The sequence below is a fragment of the Melopsittacus undulatus genome, chromosome 1 (assembly GCF_012275295.1).
Source record: "Melopsittacus undulatus isolate bMelUnd1 chromosome 1, bMelUnd1.mat.Z, whole genome shotgun sequence".
NCBI lineage: Eukaryota > Metazoa > Chordata > Aves > Psittaciformes > Psittaculidae > Melopsittacus > Melopsittacus undulatus.
In genome coordinates this window covers 90531142-90557635 of record NC_047527.1, presented here as the reverse complement: position 1 = coordinate 90557635, position 26494 = coordinate 90531142, and the positions used below count along the sequence as shown (strand labels likewise).

The window sequence follows — 26494 nt, the reverse complement described above, 5'->3', positions numbered from 1 at the left end:
AACAGCAACATTTTAACTTTCAATTCTAGGTTTTGGTTGTACTCCCAAGTATGAATATTTGCATTTCACAAGATGAAGGCGTTAAAAAGGTTGTAATCAATGCCCTAGAACTGACATCCAAAATGACAACAGGAGAGTGGAAAAGGTAGTAACAAATATCAAAATTACTAGTAAAAGCAAACAGATCATAGAATCATAGAATAGTTAGGGTTGGAAAAGACCTTAAGATCACCTAGTTCCAACCCCCCTGCCATGGGCAGGGACACTTCCCACTAAACCATACCACCCAAGGCTCTGTCCAACCTGGCCTTGAACACCACCAGGGAGTGGAGCATTCACAACTTCCCTGGACAACCTATTCCATAATCCATTCTGTTCTGCTTTTAACAATACAAGTAAATGACCATGCAAGACATATAACCTTTTGGCTGGGTACCTGTATCACACAAAAATCAGAACAAACAATGAACAAATCAACCTTGACCACCTCCTGTATGTGGAGCACATCAGATTCTCTACCAAATTTGTTCAATAGCGCTAAAAAAAGGGTTTAAGGAAGATCTACTATGAATACCATGAGGGTTCCTGAGAAAGCTACACTTCAGAAATATTCCAACTTCTTAAACATTAGCACATTAACACTGTTGAACTGTTATAAATACTGATGGATTACTTGGGAAGAAGGGATTGTATGTGTTGCTCACGACGACTGATGATGTTGGTCAGCCTGTGGTTCCAATGTGGGAAACATCTTTTTTGCTTCCCAAAAGGATTTCAGTCCACTGTTCCTCTAACACATTTTAGTGTTTTTATTAAGTACTATACAAAAGAATACTCAACAGTTAATTCCTTGCTGCTGATGAAATGGAGCCCCTGAGGTCCCCTGATGTGGCCCCTAACTTTGCTTATTACTGAGGTGCACGCATACCCAGGAAGTCACTGAAGCCACAGACAAACCACTCAACCATGCTGAGACAACCAACCACAGGTAAGCATATTAGGTTGGGCTGATTATTGAAGGCTGAATGAAGCTGGTAGCTGGAAGAGGATCACATTTCAGGATTGGTCAGCTCAGATACACGTAACAACTTTTTATATGCTGTGTCACAGATGTGCTCTTTTAATACTGGTTTGGCTTTGTAAATACATTCTTCATGGCAGTACACAACTATTTCTATTTATTATTTTATAAACACCACAAGATACACAGCTTTTAAAAACTTTATACAAGCTGTAATGCCTATCTTATTACTGGAAAAATGAGATGGAGCTGCTTACAACAAAGTTTTTGAGCTATCACAGCTCAGGAGCTGGGCAGTACAGACAGGTGACCTCTTACACATCAGGGGGACAAGATGGAGCTGAACTTCGCTGGGATGCTGAAAGGACACTCACTAATCTGACCAGTACATCAAATGTAATCTAATAAAAGACTGTGCAAGTGCTTGTGGGCCACAGATTCTCTGTGAAGGTACTTCTGGGTTCTTTCCTTTGCATTTAAAATATTTATATTTTAACCTAACAGGATATATAGGAAATTGGATTAAAAGCTCTTTTATCAACTATTTGTTTGTTTCACACATATTATAAATTGCATTGTATTTGCTGTTGAATTTATCTTGTATTCTAAGCATTTCTGTTTTCTTTCAAATCCTACATATATTGGCAGCAATATTAGCTCAAGGCTAAATATCTTAACCTTCATCCTATTTCTCTCGTATACTCCTTTTTTCATACTCTGTGATGTCTGTCACATTAGTGGAAATCTGTATACAACAAATAGTGCTGCTTCAGAGGTACTGATATAACTGAACCAGAATATAAACTGAAGTTCTTATTTATACCAAGGCTTTATATATTTTTAATGTTCATGGTCTAATTCATAAATGAGCCTTAGAGTGTTGTTTTCCTTTCTTTCCCTTTATGAAGACACAGGAATGGCACATTTGACAGAGGATTAAAAGAGAACTCCGTAATGAATTATTCAGGACAGCAAATAATATTCTTTCCTAAAGAAAATGATAGCTCTTAGAAATACAGTGCAGTATGTACAGAGCTGCGTAAATACAGGAAAGCAAAAAAAAAAAAGAATTAAATAAACAACTGGATTTGAAATAAAAAGAACATTTCTGAGACTTAAATCACTGGCCTACATTTATTCAAGTGCAACATTAATTCAGAAATGTATGGTGAAGTGCTGACCATGTCAGTCAGTGACAAGACACTCACTGACTTGAGGGGAACCAGCATCTCACCCCATCAGTGTGAAATATTTATAGTTCCTTCTAATCAATTATAGGCATTAAGTTATTTGTTCCTCCTTCCCTTTTGGGTAAAAAAAAAAAAAAAAGGAAGACAGGAAGATAATTTGGCTACTTGGATTAGATGATCACTGTAGGCCCCTTCAAACTGAAATTATGTCATCTAGTCTAGTCCAGGCTAGGCTAGGCTACACTAGTTTAGTCTATGTTATAACTGTATTGTATTGTATTAGCCTAGCCTACTCCACTATTTGTCTTGACCAAAACCCTTTTTGGCTTTATATGTACAAAGCTCTAAAAGAACAAACCCTTCCTTACTCAACAGAGGAAATCCTTTTGCCACATCTGCATGGGAAACACATTTATTGAGAAGGACAGATTTTAGAAAAGGGGGCTGGTCTTAAAAAGGTCTGAGAATACTGTGAAATAAAAAGATGCTACTTCATTGCCATGGAGAATATGAAAGGTAAATGACTGTGCCAGGCTCTGTGCTGTTGTGCCTGATCAGCTCCTTGTACCAAATCTAGGTAGTCATCATTTGTAAAATAATAATTTAGGCTGACAAAACTGCATATTAATATAAGTAATGTATTGTACCTAGGGATCCTTGCCAGCAGTCTCATTTTGCAGGCGGATACAAAACCAAGATATTCTCACTCTTCAAGTCCTCAGCTGAAGGAAGAGTTGAAGGAGCAGATGAAATTTCATGCCACTGTTGCCCCTGGCATTCCAGTCCTGTGTTGGAAGAGCATATATCACCTTAGTACCTTTCAAGAACTAAGTAAAAGATTTCAAAGACTCACATTCAAAACTCTTGCTCTTTCTTCCTGTATAGGGTAGTAAGTGCATTTACAGAAGGTATCATCAGTCAACAGCTAAATGGCTCCTTACGGGACAAGCCCAAGCATGGTGGATATGGCAAGGTAAAGGTCTTCATTTTCCACCTGAGTGAACTGACCCAAAAAGGACTGAGTGTTTATCTTGCTTTCCTCTCACCTGTCCAGTGCAAAGGAGCAGGTAGATACAGCTTTGGCAGAAGGTGGTAGCAAATGTCACCCAGTAGCTAACTGTTGTGAAAGAACAGGATTTCTGCCTCTAAGGGGGTTTCTCTGACTTACTTGGCCTGCAAGGGCTGCCACTGAGGTTAAGCTACTTATGAACCACTGTCTGGATAAGACACAGTCTAGCTAAGAGCTTAGAACAACACTAAATATATAACTGTCACAATACACACTGGTTATTTGCCCACACTGCTATTTGATTATAGCCTACAAAGTGTTCTCTCAGAAAAAAATTATTTCACCAAGTTATCTATCTATGTATGCGATTCTAACACAAATTTTTCACAATTCAGTGTTTTCTTTAGAGCACCATTTCCTAGAATCAAGCGATTGTGTATTTCAAACAAAAATTAAGACACAAGCCCAGTGGGCTGTATAGTAAACTGAATTCATTACTTGATTATCCCCCAATATCTCAGAAATAGCAACAGAATCTCAAATATCCACAACTTCTCTTTTTTTTTAAATGTATTTTCTGTGTGTCAGGATTTTTTCAGTACTTCTGCTGCACCAACTATCTGGGCTTTCCTAGGCAATAAGCACATTGATCTCAGGGAATTGTTAGCAAGTCCTGAGATGAAAAAGTTTAGAGCTGTCTCTATACTTCCTACCTGTAGGGGCTGAAAAAATATCTACAACCTGGATTTCTTGGGAAAAAAAGTAAGTCATGGCAGAACATCCTCAGCAATAAGCAGAAATTACTCTTACTGAACACTACGAGAGGGATTTTAACCACTAGAATAGCACATGCATTTTGCTAATGATGTAGATGCAATAAGTCTTGACAAGCTCTGGTCATGACATTGATGTCATCATAAACATGGTGATGAAACAAACATAGCGGCAGACAACAAGGAAAAGAATGTCATCTAGCAGGAGAAAACTTCAGGCACAAGGAAACACAGGTTAAGGCACCAGGCTTTCATGCCTGACCCATTCTGAAAGAGACTGGAGCTCCTAAGGATGCTAGGACATTTTGACTGAGTCAAAGAAGCTGTGGCATGATGACCACAAAACATTTTTAGATAGCTTGACTTTTGGCAGGATTTGGGTAAACTTGTATTTTCCTCAGACACAGTTGGATTATAAAGCACTGACAAAGACAAGGTCAAGGGCACTGACATTTAACCAGCTGCAATTATCCTACTAAGGTGTTTCACAGCTCACATCTGGGATAGAACGGTGGCCCAGCATCACAGTAAAGCTGTTCTGAAATTCTGTCAAAGCTGAACTGTATATTCGTCTACTAAGCTGGAACCAATATCTCACTCTGTTTAGTTGTACCCATGTGTAACTCAAGGACGCTGCCAGTCTCCTAAAGGATCCCCGGCAGCCCTACATTAAAAGAAAGATTAAAACAGAACTAAGAAGCTAACAATTCTAAGCCAGGAAAACTAACATTGACCAGTGAGTAAGACTTCATCATTCCTTTTGACTTCTGCTTACATCAGTTTCATATATAGCAAAAGAGTAGTTCAAGGTGACATAATACTACACTTACATGCTTGAAAAATTTGCTTTCCTTCCTCCCTCACTTAAATTATTCTCAAAGTTCCTTGCAAATTTCTGCCTATATTTAAATGAAAATGTGAAACTTCACTTGAGATCCATATCAAACACCAGTACTGTATGAAACAGAATTTTTAGCAAAAACACATCACAACCTTGTATCTCATGGTTATAAATTGGGCAATGTAAAACCTTAGCAGAACTGAAGCCCAAGCCTACAATATTCACTGAGTAGCTTTCCCAAAAGAACAGCTGCACAGAACTAAATTAAACAGCAAAACTACACCAGTAAAACTAGTCACAATGTTTCATATTTTTAAGAACAGGACAATTTCCCCTTGGATTCAGCAAAGCTCCTAAACATATACTGAATTATAAACAAGTGAGTAATTCCATCCTGATGCAACAAGCTGCTTACATACAACTGGAATGCCTAAGTACTCTGCTACACAGGGATGCCATTACTCACATACTTAATGATAAGCACATGCTTATTATTTAACTTTTTATGTTGCCTAAAAAGAAGCATACAACTAATTAATATACAGTTATAAAATGAGAATCCACCCCCCTGAACTTACTGCATAAGAGAGAATACAGAAAAGAGATAAAAAAGCAGTACAGTGACAACTGTGAAACTAAATTTAATTTAGATCTACCTTATTTTACAGGTGATCTGACTGAATGATGACAGATTCAGCCTTATTTCACACTAGTCTGAAAGAGGAGAGATAGACTACTTCCTTGGCAGAGTCTTCCATTTTTTTCCTGTGTGTTTTGACACTTGATCTGTACAAGATACCTACAAAATGCTCTTCATAGATTCATTTAGTTAATTAGCTATATGCCATTTTTCAAATTCTGTAGACTGAACAGTAGATTTGGTAAGCAAAAGGCATCTTGAGATGTCCTGAATGCACTCCAATATTATTGAAACAGATCTAGCAAGTCACGTTACCAAGACATTGACATGATATTCCAATTTATTTTCACAACAGTAAGTTCTTGTGCAATTTTAATTAATGTTATTATTTTCTGCATTGCCCCAGCAAAAACAGACTTCATAAAATAAGGGAAATGAGTAACAATATTTGTGGTTTTCTCCAAAATCTATGGATGATATACATGCATCTATGAATCATTTAGATGCAACTTATCTCAACAGGGAAATTTTACAATCATATATGTTGAAAATCCATTTTCAACAAATACTGGGAAGGTAAGCATTAACATTTTCCAGAGTTCTGCTTGGTGAAAAAACATGTATGCAAATAGAAGATGCACCAGAGTATTTTCTTCTAAGTAGATTACAATGCTGTCATTCTACAGAGATTGTGATAGCCTATCTCTACAGCCTATGACATGTACTTTGGGATCCCTGCACACATTTAGAAATACATTCTTCTATAAAATGGAATAAAACACGCTAGCCTTGGCACAGACTGATGGCAGCAGTAAAGTAAAAAAGTAAAACAACAAAAAATTATAGAGTTATATTAAATACCATAGACTACATTCCATGGGCTACTACATTTTAATTGGCTGACTTCCCACAAGAGGGCTATTACTGCACTTCTTGCATAAGAAGAGCTCCTGATAATTTCAAGAGGACTATAGCATAAATTGGAATTGTAAGGGTTTTTTGAATGTTTGGGTTCTGACGACGGTGACCCTGTCACCACTAAAAGCAAGTATACAAATAAAACCCTTTAACTTTTAATGTTGCAATTACTGGTATCAATGTGCTTTCTGCACATATATCTAAGTCAATATATTAATGCATTGTTAGACTGAGGGCAAAATGCTCAGCTCAAAGTCTGATAAACCAGTCACTCCTTGTTCAATGTTTCACTTGACGCCAATGCCAAGCATTTTCAAAACATATTTCTTACTGCTGTCCAAGCCTTCTTTTTCCTTGATGGGATGAAACAATAGCATGGCATCCAGTCAGTATTTTTGCACACACAATATATTGCAAAGTCTAAAATTTGCACATTTGTCATTTCTTCTCTTTAGGGGGCTGTTACTTGGCCTAAGTTAATAACTACAAAGTCCTTTCTAGTACCACCTTTTAAGATTACCTTTACCCACACAGAACCTGCAAGATTCTCTTCTATAATGATTTCAAGCACTGAATCTTACACCTTTACTTTCCACTGGGTTTCTTCTGTATTATAAGGTCACTTTACAATTACTTAATCTCCTTATCCTACCAATTCTTCTTGTTCCCTTTATCTTAGTCTTAGCCTTTTATGTTTGGCAACATTCTCCTGGGGAAAAGGCAAAGTTTGTTTTGTGAAGAAAGCACTACAAGACAGGAGCAGGGATGTATTACGGGGAACTTTAGACACATAGGGCATCTGCCAGTTTGATAGCTTCCTAAGACTTTCCACAGACAGAATCATAGAATCATAGAATTATAGAATCATAGAATCATAGTATAATTTGGGACAGATGGGACCTTCAAAGGTCACCTCATCCAACCACCCTGCAATGAGTCATCTTCAACTACACCAGCTTGCCCAGAACCACATCCAGCCTGGCCTCGAATGTCTCCAGGGATTGTGCATCCATCACCTCTCTGGCAACCTGTTCCAGTATTTTTCCACCCTCATTGTAAAGATGTTTTTCCTCATGTCCAGCCTGAATCTCTCGTCTTTCTGTTTAAATCTATTACCCCTCATCCTATTGCAACAGGGCCTGCTAAAAGTCTCTCCCCATCTTTCTTATAGGCCCCTATTAAGAACTGAAAGGCCACAATAAAGTCTTCCCGGAATCTTCCCCATGTTGAACAACTCCAATTCACTCAGGACACAGCCAATGATTTTTTCCTCTCTTTTGCAATGCCTATAATGTAAAAGGTTGATGTGGAGTGCTTGACTATATGCTCTTACAGTGAGGGCTTGTGAAACTTTTCATCAGTTAATTATAGTACATTTTTCTCAAATTAAATTGACATTCCACAGAAATTCAATTGCATTTACCATCCTAAACTTCCAACTTACCATGCTGACACTGCACAGGTGTTAGGATTTTTTCTTCTCTCTGAGCTCTATGGAATATTGCACCTTGCATTTTAATCTAGATGTAGTAGTCTCACAGTTTCTTAATCCTTTGGGGTTTTCTTTCCAGAGTCTTCCTGGGCTTGTTTCTTGCTTTTCTTAAGTAACTTCTGTGTTCTGTGCATTTGCGCAATCATGTCTTCAAGTCCATACTACCTTTTTCTCTTTTGGAAGGTTTGGCAAGACCCTCTGGTTTAAAACCTGTACTGTTCTGTTGATTTCATCTGGCTGTGTGTACATGCCAAGGAGAAGTACTTTTCAGTGTGCACTGGAAGCTGTGGCAGTGATTTTTTTTGCAGGTTCCAGTCCCAATTACATTGTCTGCACTACTGAGTATGGCTCCCAGGCAAGCTGTTGCAGTCAGTTTTCTGTTGCTTGATCCTGTCTTTAAGTATGGGAGGTCTGTGAGCTGCTGTTAATCATGACATTTTTGTTAAAATACGACTTTGACTTTCCTCAGCCCCAACTACTGCACAGTTAAAACAAATCCTTATGTTCCATATTTTATACTGTTGTCAAACCATCAGAAATGAAACACAAAGTCTCCTAAAGTAAGCTATATATTTGATAAGGAAAAGTGCCACTGATTTTTGCACAGCCACATGGTGGATGTGAAAAATATGTGGTTGTTTCTATTATCACTAAAGAATTATTTTTCTGTTCAAAAGCAAACTGTTCCTTCAAAGGCTGTGAATCCACAGTTTTCTCTCAGGACTTCCGTGCAAAAAAAACAGCTCTTTCAATACCTGGAGGTGAAGCAGATTTAAGGTGGATGATCAAATGCCTTTTGGGACCATGTGATGAAGAGCACCATGTAATTGTGAAACGTTTGTACTCCCATTCAACCATGGGCACGGATTAGTGTGAAGCCCATGGAGCCTGACAAATGAGGTTTAGGCACTAAGGTTCTCTTTGCTGGGAAAAGTCCTGATTTTGTGACCACGCTGAATGAAGAAAACAACCCCTCTGTGGGTCCAGCTATGCCAGTGGCTGGTTTGGCACAGTTTAGTCTGGCTTGTAGTAGCCAATTAACTACCCTGGTGTAGATGATGCTGCCCTCAGCCTTCCCTGCCCTGTGAGGGGTCTGCTGTTCTCTACAGTGGGGTCACTCTCCATTCCCAGCATGGGGTGGGCTAGTGTGGCATGGGGTGCTCACTGCCCACTCACCCGAGCTGTGCCCATAGAGCAAGCAGGTCTACCCCGCTTGAGGCCCTGTGTGCCCCTACTCTGGGTGCCTGCGCTCTGCCCGGCTCCAGCGCCATGCTCCACCACTGCTATTTCGTCTCAGGCTCCGAGCAGCCGCCGCACCATCACTGCCGAGACACCTCTCCCTCTCTCTCTTTCATTTTCACACTCCACCCACTTTTTGCTTGCTTTCTCCATTTCTGCCACCGTCTCTCTCTCTTTCTGGACTTGTCTTTATTTGGCACTCCCGGAAGCTGCTGGGCATTTCTCTCCCTGCCCGGCCGGGCAGCTGATGTGACTGACACCGGCTCCAGCTGAGAAGGAGGAGAAGCAGGAAAAGGAGGAGAAGGAGGAGGAGGAAAAGGAGGAGGGAGAGCAGCGGCGAGGCGAGGGAGGGGGGAGCGAGTGACCGGCCACGGATTTTCATTGCAGAGAGGAGGGGAAGGGAAAAAAAGCCTACACGGGTCATCAAAACAGGTAACTCAAGAGCAGGCAGCGGCGGGAGGGGCGGGATGTGGGGAGCAGCCCGACCCCTCTGGCCCGGGCAGGCTGGGGCTGGCCCGGCACAGCGCGGTAGGGGTCTGGGGTGCGCTGGGGCTGGTGGTGGGGCGGCAGGGCCCGGCCGCAGCGACAGCGGACATCTTGGGGAGGGGGTAGTGGTGAGGGGACGGCCACGGGCTCGGGCCGGGGCTGCAGGGCTGCGGCGCGGCTGGTTGAGCGACAGTGCCCTGGGTGCTATGTGGGTCAGGGCCCCGCGGGCGCGGCAGTGCTGAGGGCCCGGGTCCCGCTCCGCCCCTCCGCTCCCCTCCTGTCACCTGGAAAGCCTCAACCCCAACCCCTCCGGATGATACGTGCCAGGAGCCGCGGGGAGGAATTAATCGGAGGTGAGAGAAACCCGAGCAAAATAACACAGCAGGTGAGGGATCCTCTCTAGGTCTGAACCCGGATCTCTGCCGTGGAGCCGTCCCCGGCTCCCGGGGGGTGTTCTGGACTGTGCCCAGCCTCCGGCCCGCGCCTCAGCCCCCGGCCCGCATCCCGCAGCCCAGCTTTGAGACAGGTTATTAAGAATGCCCCCGTTTGTTTATGCAGACCTGGCTGTGTCAAGCGATGCCAACCATGAACTCAGCGTGAGGTTGACGGAGAATTCTGAGGGAGGGCGAATTCTGAGGGAGGAAGCTGCAGGGCTTGTGGGCAGCTGGGTTCAGAGTCCTTGGTTCCCCCCGCCCTCGGAACCAGAGCGGGGTGTGTGTGTGTGTGTGTGGTGGAGGTGACGGAGGCGCCTACGGGTTTAGCCCAGAGTAAAGGGTTAAACAGCATCCTTGGGTGGGAGACCTGAGGACAGAATATATACCTTTTTATACAAATATATAAGGAATTCTGCAAACACAAAGCGACATTCAGCAGGGGCAAGAAGGCGGCAGACATGAAGAACTGTGAAGCTGAGATGCTGCATCTTGCAATAACTTGACATCTGAGAGGTTACTCCCCCAGAGATACAGCCAGCACAAAGCTGAGGAGAAATTGTGACCCCACCCCAAAGACGTGAACCCTGTCCTTTGCTCCGGGCATTGCTATATATCTGTATCTTAGCATTACAGCATCAACAGGGAGGATTTTTATCAAGTAAAATTCAGATTTCATAATGTACAGGGGCAGTTTTAAAGACAAAGACCATCTGGGGGAAGCAAGCTTTCTTCGTATGCATTACCTAAATGTGGTTATTTTCCAGTGATGGAAAATGTTCTTTTTTTTTTTTTTTCCAGAAGAACACCAATGGAGGCCAGTCCATTAGGAAAGAGTGGGAAGGAGTCTGCTTAGCAGGAGGGCTGGCTGGGATCAATACTGCAAATTATATTAATTTATTTCTAAGCCAGGCAAAAGTGGCAGTGGTTCATGGACTACCTTGTTTCATTGTTCTGGGAGACTGGAATCACAAAACCAGTCCTACTTAAGAAATACAGCCTTACAGACTATTTAGAATAGCAGAGTGGTCAAAGCTGGCCTCTTCAGACATTACTACCAGTTGGATATCCTAATTTTATGAAAATTTTATCCTAACATTCATTTTTAATTACTTATTATGCAAATTATAAACTTTTTTCTGATGCTATACATTTTCAACACAAGGATTTCATAACACTTGTTCTATTTGAGCATGTTTGCACCTTCTGTAGCAAAGCCAGGTACATACAACAGTATGGCCCATTTAAGGCTTGGGCATAACAAAAATGCCAGCCTTCAGAATATTCTTATGATTCGTTTGCATCATCCCCCTCAAACGAGTGCTGCACAGATGTGGATGGTGGACAGACACAACTCCAAATTTAATGAATAAAATACGTTTTCTTAATTAAATAAAAATGAAGAGGATGTGCATTATTTACTATTACAGCAGAACTAGGCTATGTGTTTTCATTATTCTTGGTCAACTATAGCACTCACTTTAGCAGAGAAGAGTGCTTCTTGATACACCATAAGGAGCAAGAATACAAAGATTACATGTTTTAAACCCCTCTATAGATTTTCTAGTCCCACTGCATAATTTCTATTAACCGTGTAAAATATACTTGGAACCCTAAGTTAGGGGAAAAAAAAAAAAAGGAATGAAAATTCCACCAGGACTGAAATTCATGGGAATGTGAATTAATAGGTACTGGAAAAGAAGCAGAGTGCAGCAAAGAAGACTGGAAACTAGAATTGTATTCAGCTCCCAGCTTTGACATTGACTTGCAACACTACCTGCAGCAAACCACATAATCTTTCCATGTTTCAGTCTGGCCTGTCAGCAACAATAATGTTGCCAGTGGTTTGTAGTCAAGAGAGAAAAATGGTGAACTGCCAAATATGTTAAAGAAATATTCTTTGTGGTTCTGCATGAGTTTTAACATCATGTGCAACAGGAACAAACTTAATAGCTTCAGTTACTGCCCAGTAGAACATCTGACTACATGAAAGAGAACTTTCTGTGCTTATCATGCTTATTGGAGCAAAACCAAAGCAACACCTACAATAAATCAGACATAAATCATCGCAGTTGTTTAGACAACTGTTTTGTTATGAATTGGTTAAAAGATTTTGCTTGATGAAGCATCCCTAATATATATAAATGTTTTTAATTCCTTTCTCTAAATTTTAAGTGAGTATTTTACAATAGTGGGAGCAGCTGGGGACTTGTCATTTTGCTGAGGTACTGAATCAGCTCCAGTTGCTTGAGTATTTCTGAATAATGAGTAATTTTGGCAGATGTGGTTTACTGACCCTTCAAATAAGAAATGCTTTGAACTGTAAGCTATTCTTCAGAATGTCACCACTAGAACTATACCAGAATCAACATTTATTAAGCAGTGGACATTGAAATGACAAAAGCACACATAAGCACAGCTGCATAAAAGGCACAGATTATGCCAATTCAGCTAGTTCAGCAAGAATATGGGTTTTGGTGCTTCATCTTGAACCTCTGTGATCTTTGTCACCATTTTAGCAAGACTTTATGGCATAGAAATGGCCTTAGTGCAAACACATACTAGCTACTCTTGTCTTCATTTCACCTGCGTATGTAACATAGAATCATAGAATAGTGTTGGAAAGGACCTTAAGATCATCTAGTTCCAACCTGCCTGCCATGGGCAGGGACACCTCATATTCTGAGTATGTCAAATTTCAGGGACTCTTTGTTACTAAAAAGGCCCCATTAAGACTACTTTCTTGAGTATATGCTAATGGAAATTGTGATGTGACCCACAATTTTTCAGAGAACAGGAAGCTAAAGAAATGGCTTGCAAAATCCAAAATACCAGTAGTAGTATGCTAGTAGTAATATGATGGGAATCAAAGGCTTGATGCTTTTGTAGCATATATTAAAAAAGAAAGATAAATGATCAAGTACATAATGGAATAGCGTCATATTTTTTCCAAGAAGACATGCTGAGATCTTATGCATTAATGTTATGTTTTGTATTAGTTTAAATACTCAACTGCTTTTTGGAAGGAATGCGAAGAATGATTCACATTTCTGTGTGTAATTTGGCATTGTTTAGAGAGAAGAAACAGCAGAGTAATTCACCTAACAGCTCTGGGTCCTCTAAAGCAAGCATCATAGCAAAGGCTAACTTTACAAACATCTAGGATGGGTTGAGTTTAATTTTTCTGGGTTTCACAATACCTCACAATGAAACAGAGGAGGGATAAAGAGCTGAATGTCTCAGATCTTGTAAATGAGCAAGGTTGCATGGGTTATTAAAACTCAGGACTTCAAAGTAGTAACCAGGTTATAGCAGGAAATAGAAAGGTCTTTTTTAGTAGCAGATGGCCCATTTCATTCTGAATCAGAAGCAAAGGCACATCTCATTGCAATGCTAGCAGTGTTGCAGAATCAGTGGGTTGAATTTTAAAATTGGTGATGGCCAAAGGCCTTCAGTTTTTGTGATGAATAAAGATTGCAAATGAGCTGCAGAGAAAAGGGAATAATAAAGTGGCTGCTGCCATACTGAAGGAAGGGCCACAGGCTGATCAGGGAAGCCAGGAAGAGCCTGACACCATCAGACACTGAATGCATCTAGCTAACTTGTCTGAAAAGCAGACCACAGCTATTGTCATATTGTCATATGGATATGCATGAGAAGTAGGGTGTGGAAGTGTGAAAGGCCACGCAAACAAAACCGTTACTAACCTTGGTACTGAATAGTCTCATCTTTTCTGCAAAAGTCATTTCATAGTTTGTGTTTTTAGAGCTTCCAGCGCTGTCTGCTTAGTTTTAACTTCTCCCTTTGCTTTGCTTTTCTCCTTTCACATCCTGGAAGTACTGAAACCCCACAAGGGTTTGTACTTTGTGTAGTTTACTCTTTCAAAGAGTACAAATTCAATTTGCTTGGAACTGTAGCATAAAGAATCTTACTGCTCAGTTACTATGAACTGAACTGAAGCACTAATAAAATCAATGCCTGCATGCAGTATTTTCTCGGTTCAGCAAGGCAGTGACCTGACATACAGCAACTGGACTTGTGACAGGTAATTAAATGGCTTGTAAGGTTTTTAGAATGCTTGATTACATGAAGAATACCACACTAATGCATAGTAAACGAGGTGGCTGAGAACATTGTGTTTCTGTTGATTGAAGAGAACATTGGAGGGAGAGAAGAGTATAAAACCTAGACAAAAGACTATGAGCAATGGTGACATAAAAAGGAAGCATCAGGAGAAGAATAAGAGAATGTACTTAGAAACTGGGTTGCTTTGGTTATTTTAAGTCAATCATGCTTACACAGACTGTCAAGTCTTGACTGCTTCAGTACATCATCAAATTATGAACTTGTTCTTTGTGATCACAAAATTGATAAGACAGTTAAAAGTAATTCAGCAAGGGATAGGAGCTCTTCACAGAACTTACACATAATTAGAAACTGAATTGATATTCCAGAAGATACTAAGCACATACATGAACACATTACATATTCTAAATAATTCTTATTAAATTATGAGAGGTCTTACCACAGTCCATACTATTATTACATTCACTTGTAGACACACAGCTTGACGTGTGCAGTTGCTCACCCATAATTATGGGACTAAACTGGGATGTGATAAGAAATCTGAAATGTGTCGGCAGTCTTAAGGGTACTTGTCAAAATAGAGACTATTTTACAACGCAGGTTTGTAATGTTATTTAAACAGTGGGGTAGAAAAATGCCTCCATTCCTCTCCTGCACATTTTTGTAGACAGCAACCTGACTACTGGGAGAGGGAGAGAAGCAGAGTGCAAACAGAAAAGTATGTTTTGTGGTACCAACAACATAAAGCCAGACAAAGGAAAAAACTTAGGTTAAATGGAGGAGGTTCAACATGAACCTGCTTTTCCCTCTACACAAAAATCTTTTTGCTTATAAAAAATAACCCTTTAAAAACACAGCAGGTATGTCAAAGAGTGAAGTCCACGGACAAGATAATTTAGGTAGCACATTCTTATGCACAGCAGTAGAGAATTCAGCATATCAGTAGTTGTAGCACGCACATTGATCCACAGACAGAAATATTTTATAATGAGTATACTAGAGCCAGCCAAGACTTCAAACCAACCTATCAGTCAGAATAGTGCGTCCATCCACAAAAAGTAGAAGTCACACTGACATTTTTGTCTTTTTGCTATTCCAGGTATAACGTGCATTTGGACAAAAGAAGGGGAAAAAATGTCAAAGTTTAAATACTTAGATATACAAGACTATCTTTTACTAGGATAAAAAATGTATTTTTTAATATGTACTTAAAAGAGCATTGCTTCCAAAGGATCTTGTAGCAGATTTGGGGGGAAAAAAAGAACAAAAAGGTCACCAAAGGCTCTGATTTGAACTCTGGATCATTCTCCTCACACAGAGTTTTACTGAGAGGTCTTCTGGTTTAATCCGATTTGACAACAGTTTAACAAGCCTCTGTTTACATTCCTCCCATACAGCTAATGGGAAACAAACCACAAACCATACAAGGTAATGTTTCTGCCTGTCTACCAACACATGCTTGCTTCTATCCAATACTCTTTTGCTTTGCCTTCTCCACTCAAAATCTTTTCTGGTAATAACCCAGATAGCTTCAGGGGCTCTTTATTTACACTCAGCCAGTACCTGACTGCTTCTGTGCTCTGCCTGGGAAGACGAACTCCAAATGGGAGTTCCTCTGAGAATAAGGCTCCAAAGCAGTGGGTTTTCATTGTCTGGACCAGAATGGTATGCAGCAGGAATTTGGGTCTGATGCCAAAGGTGGCAAAAAGTCTGCCCACTCAACACAGGTTGAAACTGATACATACGTTTGAATGGTGGTGTAGGAAAGCCAGTCATTTCAGGCTCAAGCTGGCTGTGTCTTTTTCAGAAATTCACTGCTGTAAGATGCTTTTGTAATTTGAGGGCATGTTTAAGAATGCATATAAATTTCCCCTCCCTTGATAAATGCTGCTACATATTGTAGAGAAGAACTCCTAGAGGACATGGTACTTTGGATCTATAAAACATTCATGACTGGCTCTCTGATAGCACCAGCTGGCAATCAAGGTTTTTGTATATTTCATTTTGTATCTCAGTACCAATTTATTAAAAGACTAGGAGAGAAAGCGCATATGCAGGCTGCTATACTTTGAATAAGACTGTGATCTTCCAGGTGGTGCAGGAATGTTAGATAGAATTAAAATGCCACAGTGCTGCCTGTATTCTGTTTTAGGCATTTGCCCTTTTTTTGGCATAGAAATGAAAAGCAAAATCTGGCCTGTAGAATGTCAGGATGATGAGCGTGAGTGAGATGTGGCTTAGTTTTTCAGATGCTAGGTGAACATGGAAGGACTGGTACTCAGGGGATAAAAAAAAAGCCCTAACAAGTTACTGCTTTTTCTTCCAAACTAAAAGTGTGCTAGGAAGTAAAACAAACTTTGTACTGTCTCTTGCTGATGTTTGTCAGAATAACACCACACTTTACAGGGTGGCAGCATTCCTGTGTTCAAAACTGCCATTTTTACATGCCTAGTAAGTCATCATGTGTTTACTTTTTCCCGTTATGCTACTGCATGGCTTCTCCCTGTGGGCTTGTTACAGCTTGTTTCTTCTTGAGATGGAGCAATATGGTCCTCTGTTGTAAGGCACATTCAGTGATAACAGGAATAATACCCATGTTTTGGCTTCTAGTGTGATTGCTGTTTGGGATGAGTATGTCAGGGAATTTTAATCTATAGACAAAGGGTTTTTTTCCCCTTGATAATAGATAAAAGATGCTTTGGGAGAGCTGGAGAGAAAAGCAGTGATCTCCCAAGGTCTGTCTATAAAAAGAGATCTTTTTGGTCTTCAGCATGCCTTGTTCTACCTGATTTTGGCTTCACAGCTTTTGGGAAAGAAACAACAGATGGTAGAATTACCACATACCTTTAACACTCCCAAAAAAGATATCACCAACAGTAAGCAGAGCAGATCTGTGGATCCTCCCTCTTATTTTTTTGTGCACAAGAGACTGCTAACAATGTCAACTTTTAAAAGATTGTCAGTAGATGTGGGTTAACACCTTTCCTGACTCTCAGTTGACAGTATTTTTAATGAAGGACAGCATACTTCCCCACCAAGAAAGCAACCAAATACAGGATTATATGAGAGTTGAAGCACTGTTGTTTTTAACTCCTTACAGGCAGTGAGCATCAGCTCTGGGAAAGATACATGATTAACCCAAATAATGCACTTTGAGATCAAAGCTTTAATTAAAACCCCAGTAGAAATGAGGTAGAGAATCTATCTTGATGTAAAAATGTGTTTTATAGGAGTGGAAGCATCCAATAGTTGTATTTACATCCCCTTTACTTTTCATTGGCACAAGTTTTATTTGGCTCTGTAAGTAGCCCAGTCTTATTATTTATTTATATTATGAGCTCTGGTGCTATATCACACAGACAGGATCTTCTCACAGTCAAACTGTACCACTTTTGTTCTGACTCCTTTTGAGCTGTGGCTTTGTGGTGTCAGTTTGACCACGCAGGGTGCAGTGTGGAATGATAACTAATCAAAAGAACAGCTGAATATAGGCCAAGAAAATACTGAAGGTTGTCATAATATGAGCCAAATATATGAATCCCTAAATATAGGCAAAGTTGTCAATGTTTAGATTAAGAACAGATGAAGAGAGTTGTTCAGTGGAATCTTTAGAACAGTAGCATTAATTCCCATCTTATTTGTAAGATAGTCAATTGATGGTAAAGCAAAGGGTAAATGTAAGGTTATTACATGTACAATTGATTTGCTCTTGTAGTGTTATATATAGTAATGGCAAAAGTATAGATGCAAATACCATTTAGTTGTGAATATGTAAGTACACAAATAAAAAGGTATGTTCAGTGTAAACATAATGTTTGAAGGGGTTTTAAGTACAACAATTCTTATAAAAACAATAAACCCCTGGCAGCCCTAATCTTATGGTAAAATGATTCCTACTTCTGTCTAAAAAGATTATAACAATATATTATTTTGTGACTGCCTTGCTGGTGATACCTGGTTTTGGAAGAATAACATTGTAGTTCTGGAGTTAATGGAAACAGAATAAAGCTGTGAAGAATACAGTGAGCAAAACACTGTGTTGCAACTGGCAGGTGTCGTATAAAAAGTCCATAGGGTTATTGAGCTGGCTTATTTCTTTGAGCTACTGACACTGTAATCCATATTCTTATCATTTTGCAGAGGGGAGTTTGTTGGGTAGAATTACATGTCTGCTCATTTGTGAGATTCCTCAGACCTTCAAGTGTGTGTGGTCAAACACAGTGGGTTTGTAATCAAACAGCTGCGTCCTTCCACAGGCAAAATCAGGCTGAAGAATCAAAAAAGAACAGGTCTTCCAAAGAAATTTGTACATGCCATCAAGGAAAATTTTGAGGCAGATGAAAAAACCCCAAATATATCAGACTGTATCTTCACATAAAGACAGGAACAGGAGCTATGCTGGAAATACACGTTTATATACTGATGAAATGAGTTGTCCGTTAGTATGCTGTGTTAAACTAGCCTGACTTTAGATGGGTTTAAAACATAACTCTTAAAACAGATACCATTTTAGATTTTTATGTAGCAGGCTACAATGTGAAAAAAATGTGTCCATAACATTGCATTGTTTTAAGAAAAGGTTTAGTATTCTCACAAAACTTTAAATATGTCAGAAGTTCTCCTGAAACCTTCATCTTGTTCCTGCCAAGATGTTTGTACTTACAAGTTAAGGGCTTTTTCTAAGAAAAAAAAGAGAAAAAGAAAACTCACTGATTTTTCAAACCAAATAGTGTGAGAGCCCCTCTGAATTTTGACAGTGTTTATATGCCCACTGTCTGATGTCATCCTCTTTTCGGGTTTGCTTTTTGTTTAATGTTAAATAGGAAACCCCCATAAATTCCAGATAAAGGCTTTCTCATGAGAATGGTTCTCCAAAGGGTTTATCACTAAAATCTTCTGCTTCACTTTTAGCTCAAACACAAACCTCATTATATTTATAGGGTGAAGTCTGAAGGTCCCACCTTGTTTGACAGGCAGCATGACTCAGTGCAAGAGCTCCACGTGTGTTTCCATGGTCCTAGTAGCTAATCTTTTCTCACATGTACATATCAAAAATAAAATTACTATTACTATTTTATGCATAAGATTTATTAATACTAATCTGTAAATAAACCCCTTTCTTTTCATGTTACTTTACTTTTTAATTATAATACTTAGGAACTAGATAATCTTAAGGTCCTTTCCAACCCTAACTATTCTATGATTCTCTCCTGAGCGTGGGGACACTGAGGTTCAATGTTTGTTTTGGTTGCTAGTATTTCACAGTTTATGGAACCTGCTATTATGCTTTGGTATCTCTGAGATACTAGCACTTTTAGCAGGATAGTTTATGAATTTACATATATATTCCAGGTACACTTAGCTTTTCTAGTCTACAAACCATCCAGCAATCAATATCTTGTGGGTAGGGACTCCACTACTTGCTTGCCCCTGCTGGGGATGCAAGTCGCCCCATTGCCCCCACACCCCAGTGCTGGGCAGGGAATGTAGTCTAGTGTGGGAGCCGAGCTGGAGATGTTCACAAGGATCATGTTAACCAAGAGCCATAAATCATCCCCCCATGAGCCATAAATCATCCCCCCATGCCCTTTCTTACTGCATGTCACTTAGCAGAATAAAACACAACCTTAAGTAAGGAACATGTATGTTAAACTTATAGGGATTTAAACATAGCTTTGTCTTTGCTTATATAACCACTTCTGAGTCTGAGGTGTATATAGATAGCACCGTGTTCCCTGAGGCATTGGCCAGTATTCAAAAATGTCAATGCCTACACTTCACAAAATATAAGAGAGCAGATAATCACATTGTGGGCAAAGAAAGTAATGTGTGGGTTGCTAAAAATTTAACCTAATTTCTGTTTAATTTTAAATCAAAAGCACTGTAACAGTACTGTACAAGCAGGCCCCTGGATTATTTTTTTTCTTTACAAAAGGTCATTACTGCATGATTTAAAAACCTTGGGAAACACCAATTCACATCAGGTACTTTCCTTAGAAAAAAAATAAAGTGATGGGAAATCATATCAGAATAAACAGAAAACCACCTTGGCTTCTTGTGGGATTCTTACTACAAAGCATAAAAGACTGAGGCAAATTTCAGAAAGTATCTTTTAAAAAATCAGGAAGTATACATTGAAAGTCTGGCTTTCAGTCAAGAATTACCTGAGTCTATATTTTTCCCTCTGTAAATGGCTGATGCAAATTACTACAGACATAAGTTTTTACCAGTTATGTTTATAAATATTTCAGTCATCCCAGTATCTGACTGGGAGCATACACAGACAATTTATTTGTCATAAATTGTCCACATATAGACTGTCCAAAGCTATGCTAGCAGAGTTTTGAATCTGCAGTTTACAATAAAAAACAAGGGTTGAGTGCTGATCATATGCCCTTTTGACAAAGCAAGTTACTGTATGTCAGCTGCTTCATTACAGCTGCTTATATGCCAGAAAGACAGTATTTCAAAAATACTAGTTTTATCATAAAAGCTGATAAAGCCCCAAGATGAACAGAACTGTAATGTGAGGTAAAGCATTGGCTTTACTCAGAGGCATCTAACACTGTTTTTATCCTCAATGATTTTTTTTTCAGAATGGCAGAGACTCATGGTTTGATGGAGAGACTGGAGAAAGCAGTGACTCGACTTGAATCATTGTTTTCAGACTCACACGGATCTGGTGGAATGGAGTGTGATGCCATCAATGGAGTCAATGGAAGTAAGTCTGGTTTTTTTGAAGTACCATGTCTCTGTTATCAAAAAATTGCAAGTAGCACATGTGTTTGCCTTCTAAGAAGTGTAATCCCATCCCTTACAAATCGGTGTCAAAAGAAAGTAGTATTTTAAAATTTAATTTAAAAAAGTAATGTGACAAGCTTAGTTGTCTGCATACTTTGAAATTAGCATAGAAAACTCAAGATTTTAGTCTCTAAAATATACTGTCCATATTTCAAGCTTTATCACTCTTTCCATTTTGGCATTTATATTGTTGTAGACAATTACCAGATGAAAATGTTTGCTTGAGCCAATTAGCAGAATAAATGACATATCCACAGAATTTACAGCATCAATATTCCTGAAAAAGTCACCATTATAAACACTGAGTTTGTTTGCCAGCTCCCTGAGTTTCTCACTCTGGACCTACTTCACTGAATTGTTTAATATCCTTACTCAAATATGAGTTTGTTCATAAGCATTTGCTCACTAAGGGCTGCCACACATCCATGGCCTTATATTGTTATTTCTTGAGCTTTTCCTTTCTCAAGTGGATCTCCACATTGGAGAATACACAAAAAAAGTCTATCTTCATTTATTTACATCACATCACCAAATCATATTTTTTCACTCCTTAATTTGTTGTTCCTGAAATTTACAGGGAAAATAACCGTAGAAACATGGCAGTCAACATGTTGATTCAATAGAGTGCCCTCTCTTTTCTCCAGAGCTTGTTCACCCAGAACCCCAGCATATATCCCTTTATTAGATTCATGTCCTTTGCTTTCTGTATTCCTTGGCCCTTCCTGCATTCTCCAGAGAACAGCACATCCCAGCATGGGCTCAGTTGCTGTACAGAGGCTGCAGAACAAGCAAAAAATGCAGGCAGCTCACATACTGACACAGAAGCAAGTCAGTATGTCAGCAGCTTCATTGTCCCTGTATGCCAGCCCTTACCCAACAACACATGTGAGGAACCTTCCCCAAAGTCATGTTTATCATGTGTCTATACACTGGCAGCTGCTGTAGAGGAGCTGGCTGAAAGCAGCATGTGTCTCCGACAGGAAGGGAGCATCTTCCAGCAGGCTTCCATAGCACATGACTTAGCTTCAGTAATAAAATGCTTACAGTCCAGAGAAGACCTAGACAGATAGCAAACCATAGCAAAGTCATGGAGAGACAGGATTCATGTACAAACTTGACAAGTAAATCAATCACCACTAGGAAATCTACATTTTTTAAAACTGCAGGCTTCAGTCTTATAATGAATCCATTTAGGTGTGTTTCTCTTAATCCAGAGCTCAGTACTGCAGAGCCAGGGTTGCTTTCAGAACAGGAGATGAACTCTTCATGTGAGGTACTTCCATTGAAAATTGCTATATCCTTGGCCTAACCTATAAGCTCAGTCAGGTGAAAAGATTCACCCCACAGGGAAACAGCCTTAAAACCCCAGCAGCTCCCTAGAATAAACCACCTGACAAACCTTGCTGGAGTGAGATTTTAAAACACACCCACTGGAAGATGGCAGTAAGAAGCTGAGATGAGCAGCACCATAGTGCACTTTCCAGCCTGCACTTTATCTCCAGGCAGAGCTGTCTCACACAGGGACTCTGGTATTAACTTTTGCTGGAGCAGTTAGGAAAGACTGTTTTGGCTCTTCGGTTTGGGCAACTGATACACGTACAGTGCCACAAATATCATTCTGTATGCCTGTGTTACTGTGCCTCTGAAGAGGTTCATGTAACACCCACAGCAACTGCAGAGCTGACAGTCTTACAGAACAGGTCTCTTTTTCTCCTTTAAAATTGACACTCATCCAGAGTGTGACCTTTTTTAAGTCTCTAGTGGAAATGGAGATACATTGCTTTCTTCTACTATAAGCCCCTCTCCTAAAAGATCATTCCATAATTAGAATTATTACTGAATTAACATAGAATTAATTACTGGGAAAACTGTACCTATACTGTTTTCCTAAATGGTATTGCAAAGGCAGGATTGCAAACAAATCATTCAATTGCTGTGCACAGCCCACAGCAAATTCTGGTAAGTGCTCCTGGGAGTTAGTTGTATTGAATAGTAAGAAATAGCATAGTTGCTTTCTAGTTTTGCATAGGACAATTGCCATTTAGTGAACTGCTATTTAAAACTCAGCTCTAAAGTAAAAGATTACAGTGATTCTCTTGGAGACACACAGATTTTGACAAAGAACATAAATAGGCTTTGGAAAGCATCTCCACAGCTAAAGCCTTTTGTACACTAGGTCATTTGAGGGTTTTACACACAAACACTTAATATGGAAGAAAGCCCAGAAATTCCTCAGAATTGAAGGTGACATCAAGAGAACAAAAGGAGCCTTGAAATCCCGCCTAGCTGACTAACTACTTTTTTTTTTCACACAGGCCATTGCAAACTCCAATTGCCAGAGCCTTTCTTTTTTCTGTTGAGGAGCCAGATGACTCTTGTGGAATAAAGAGGGCTTTCAAAATTATGAATTTAGACACAATTGTCATATAGTGCCAAAAGGTTAAAGCAGACTCTCTGGGGAAAGCCTGGTACCTCTTCAGAGCAATCTCCAAGCTTCATTAATGAGGGAGAGAGGCTGGGAAGAATTTTAACCTTGGTCTCTCAGATCCTACAGATGCCAGGAATTCACATGTGCATTGCTCATGCTGGACCTGGCAAAGGTTCTGAGGCATAGACAAGACATAAGGGTATGTCAGGGAGTAAAGGGGGGCTGGAAAGCATCCAAGGGAAGATTACTTTTGCTGCCTTAAAAGGTACCACATGAAGCCTTTTAAAAGCCAGGTGCATAAGAAACTGATAGTCCACTTTGTCAGGGAACTGCTCCATATACCATAGAGAAAAAAGCATTTTTATTCCTCTAATAGAATATATAGCATATATAGTCAATGGGATGTGTCACCTAGAGGACTCATTTGAGCTCTCTTTATCCAGTGGTAGTTTTTCAAGGTCAGACAACAAAGTAAGGAGATGACAAACCCACATTTAATTGCATAAACCCACTGTCAGCCTATTTTAAAGGCTTTTATCTAACTGGAAATGGAATTGCTTGCTACTAAAATTCACCAAACAGTGCAAAGATCTTCAGGAATGGGTGAGTTGTTCAGTACAGTGTAGATTCTTTTTAGGAGATAATACTTGTTTTATATGCAACAGCAGAGTTTTGTTAAGACAGTCATGCTTATCAGACCACTAGATCTTTGAAGGGCTGAGAAATACTTATTTTAGTGCCTGTTATTGTAAGACAAAAGAGGCTTCCTATTACTGTATACAGAGTAAATTCTCTTCATGTTCCTAGCCAAGTTCTACCAAGAGCAGGGTTTTTTTTTCTAGATAGGAAAAATTCATTATACATCCTATTTCACTAATGTCACAAATCAATGAGTATGGCAGAAATTAAGTTACAGCTATTTCCCCTGCTTCTATGGTATTTCTCCACCATCTGCTACAAAAGAATGTCCTATGCAGTATGTACTTTATGAATCCATTATAATGGAATGCTCTTTTTCTACAGGCATAGCACCATATGTTGAAGCCTTTGATAGGCTGCTGAATGGAAGTGTTGCTGATTTTCTCAGGTACAGCAAGATTCTTGAAGGTGATGTGAAGACACATGTGAGTATTTACTGAGATTTTCTCCCTGTCATGTAAGCATACAAGTCTTGGAATCTGTGTTATCAGCCTTGACTGCTGGATAGAGCAGAATCCTAATAGCGGTGATCTGAATTATTAGTTCTTGTAGTAGTAATAACCTGGCATAACACACTGATGACAGCTGGTTTGGGAAGGGCAAAAGGCTGTATGGATTTGTAAGAAGAAACTGCTTCCCTTCAAAGGTTGAAGACCATAGTACACAAAATATATAAACATTCTCAGTCACAAGAGATTTGAATTGACCCATTGGCTGCTAAGGACAGGAACACAATTAAAAACACAAGTCAAATGAGTAGGAAACAATAGGTGGGTCTGAGGAGCGATAACTTCTTATGGTTGTCTTCTAGGCATATATATCATCATGCCAATTAATGTAGCTATTTTGTTCTTTTGATTGTTTGTTTTTATTACGTCTCTTTCATTCAGAGCAACATATCAAACTAAAAAAAATATTAGGTTGCATCTTTAAATGACACCATTTTTACATGTATGTCACAGCAAGGAAGTACTATGATATCATTTTCTTGTTGAAATTACTTTGCAACTGTATAATATCTTGTGATCAGAGCTTGTTCATTTTATTTTTTAAACCTGTCTTCTGTAAAACTGGTGGGATAGAATGATAAGGGATAGACTCGTCTTACCAATAGCTTACCAATATCAATTTTTCAAGAGAAACAGCCATGAAAGAGCAGGATCAGTCTGACCTGGTTCTGAAGGAGTATGAAGCTTTTATTTTTTTCTAGTAGATGCTATTGAGCCTTTCTCTGTATGTAGATTTCCCAGTTCATTGCAGCTGCTACTCTGCATAACAAATGCTGTAGTCAGAAAACCATGCAGTCCTACAAGCTTCTGGGACTTATGCTGCAAGGCCAGCATAAATATTTTGCAAGACAGCCAAAGTAACCAGTCTACTCATAGAGCAAGAGCTCTGGTATTATTTTGTGAACTGTGTTTTCTCTGTGGTGTTATGTGTTCTTGTTGGTAGGATAGAGTGTCTGACCTAGTTAGGCCATAGAAAAATAGGAGGTGAGAAGATCAGGCAATAATAGAGGATCTTTCTGTTTCTAAGGAAATGCTGCACTTCCTTTTTATTAGAAAAAGCCTTTTTACCTTACCAGTTATACCATAAGCTACAATGTATGTACTTTGTTCTTACAGATAAATCGATAAATGGGGGTGGAGGTTGTCAATTATCAACCTAACTGAGCAGAGAATTGCTACCTGGAAAGCATCAGTTCTAGGTTCGGTCATTATATGCATTAGACACCACTGTTTTGCAGTTGATTTCTCAACACTCTAGATCTGAGAGATACAGAAATAGCCTTAGTACCAACACTAAGCAGGGGCAAAAGTTGCATTTAATGTTCTAAATGACTGAAATCTTTTTAATATACACTATCTGCAAATGTTTAAATCTGTAAATGTATTAATTTATGCATTTGCCACTATCTGATAGTCACAATTGAGTCAATATAAAAGATGATTAATAATTTTTCTGTCAAGTCTGTGGATAGTCCCTAGCATATGGTTGATGAAAGTGTAATTCAGACTGTGATAAGGAGTATTTGTTAGGACTGTGAGCTTAGACATGAACAACTTTTGCTTACATAAAGAAACTGGTGATTCTGGATTGCAGCCTTCTCAATATTCTGAAATCCTAGATTCTGAGTTTACAACATGAAGCAGACGATGGTTGCCTTATGCTCATGCTTATCACTGAAGCAACATCTGTGCTTTACCTTAACAAGCAGAACAAGGAGTATTTTTCTTCTGGGTGTCTCACAGACCATGTGTCCTCAGCATTATACTTGCAGCTGCTGCCTCTTTCACATAATGAGCTGAAGGGGAAGGTTGTATTTTATTTCAGAAAACACCTGTTGCCTAGAAAAATCTCACATACCTGACTGGGCAGAATGGTAATATGAGAGAAAGAGAGACTTCATATTATGCTAAAGAAATGAGGGATTTAACGT

General features: G+C 39.4%; 1 protein-coding gene across 2 annotated transcripts in view; it reads left to right on the top strand.

Moving 5' to 3' along the window:
* Positions 1-9447: 9447 nt before the first annotated feature.
* The window catches only part of CAP2 (cyclase associated actin cytoskeleton regulatory protein 2), a 68662-nt gene continuing 51615 nt past the window's right edge, over positions 9448-26494 (top strand). Inside the window, exons 1-4 of one of the 2 annotated variants that reach the window (XM_031049732.2) lie at positions 9481-9555; positions 15524-15554; positions 20723-20847; positions 24379-24479. In XM_031049732.2, the coding sequence (XP_030905592.1) occupies positions 20724-20847; positions 24379-24479 (225 nt within the window). In that variant the 5' untranslated portion in view covers positions 9481-9555; positions 15524-15554; position 20723. Of the gene's footprint in view, positions 9556-15523; positions 15555-20722; positions 20848-24378; positions 24480-26494 lie in introns of both variants that reach the window. The other variant, XM_005149889.3, reaches the window with a different exon arrangement.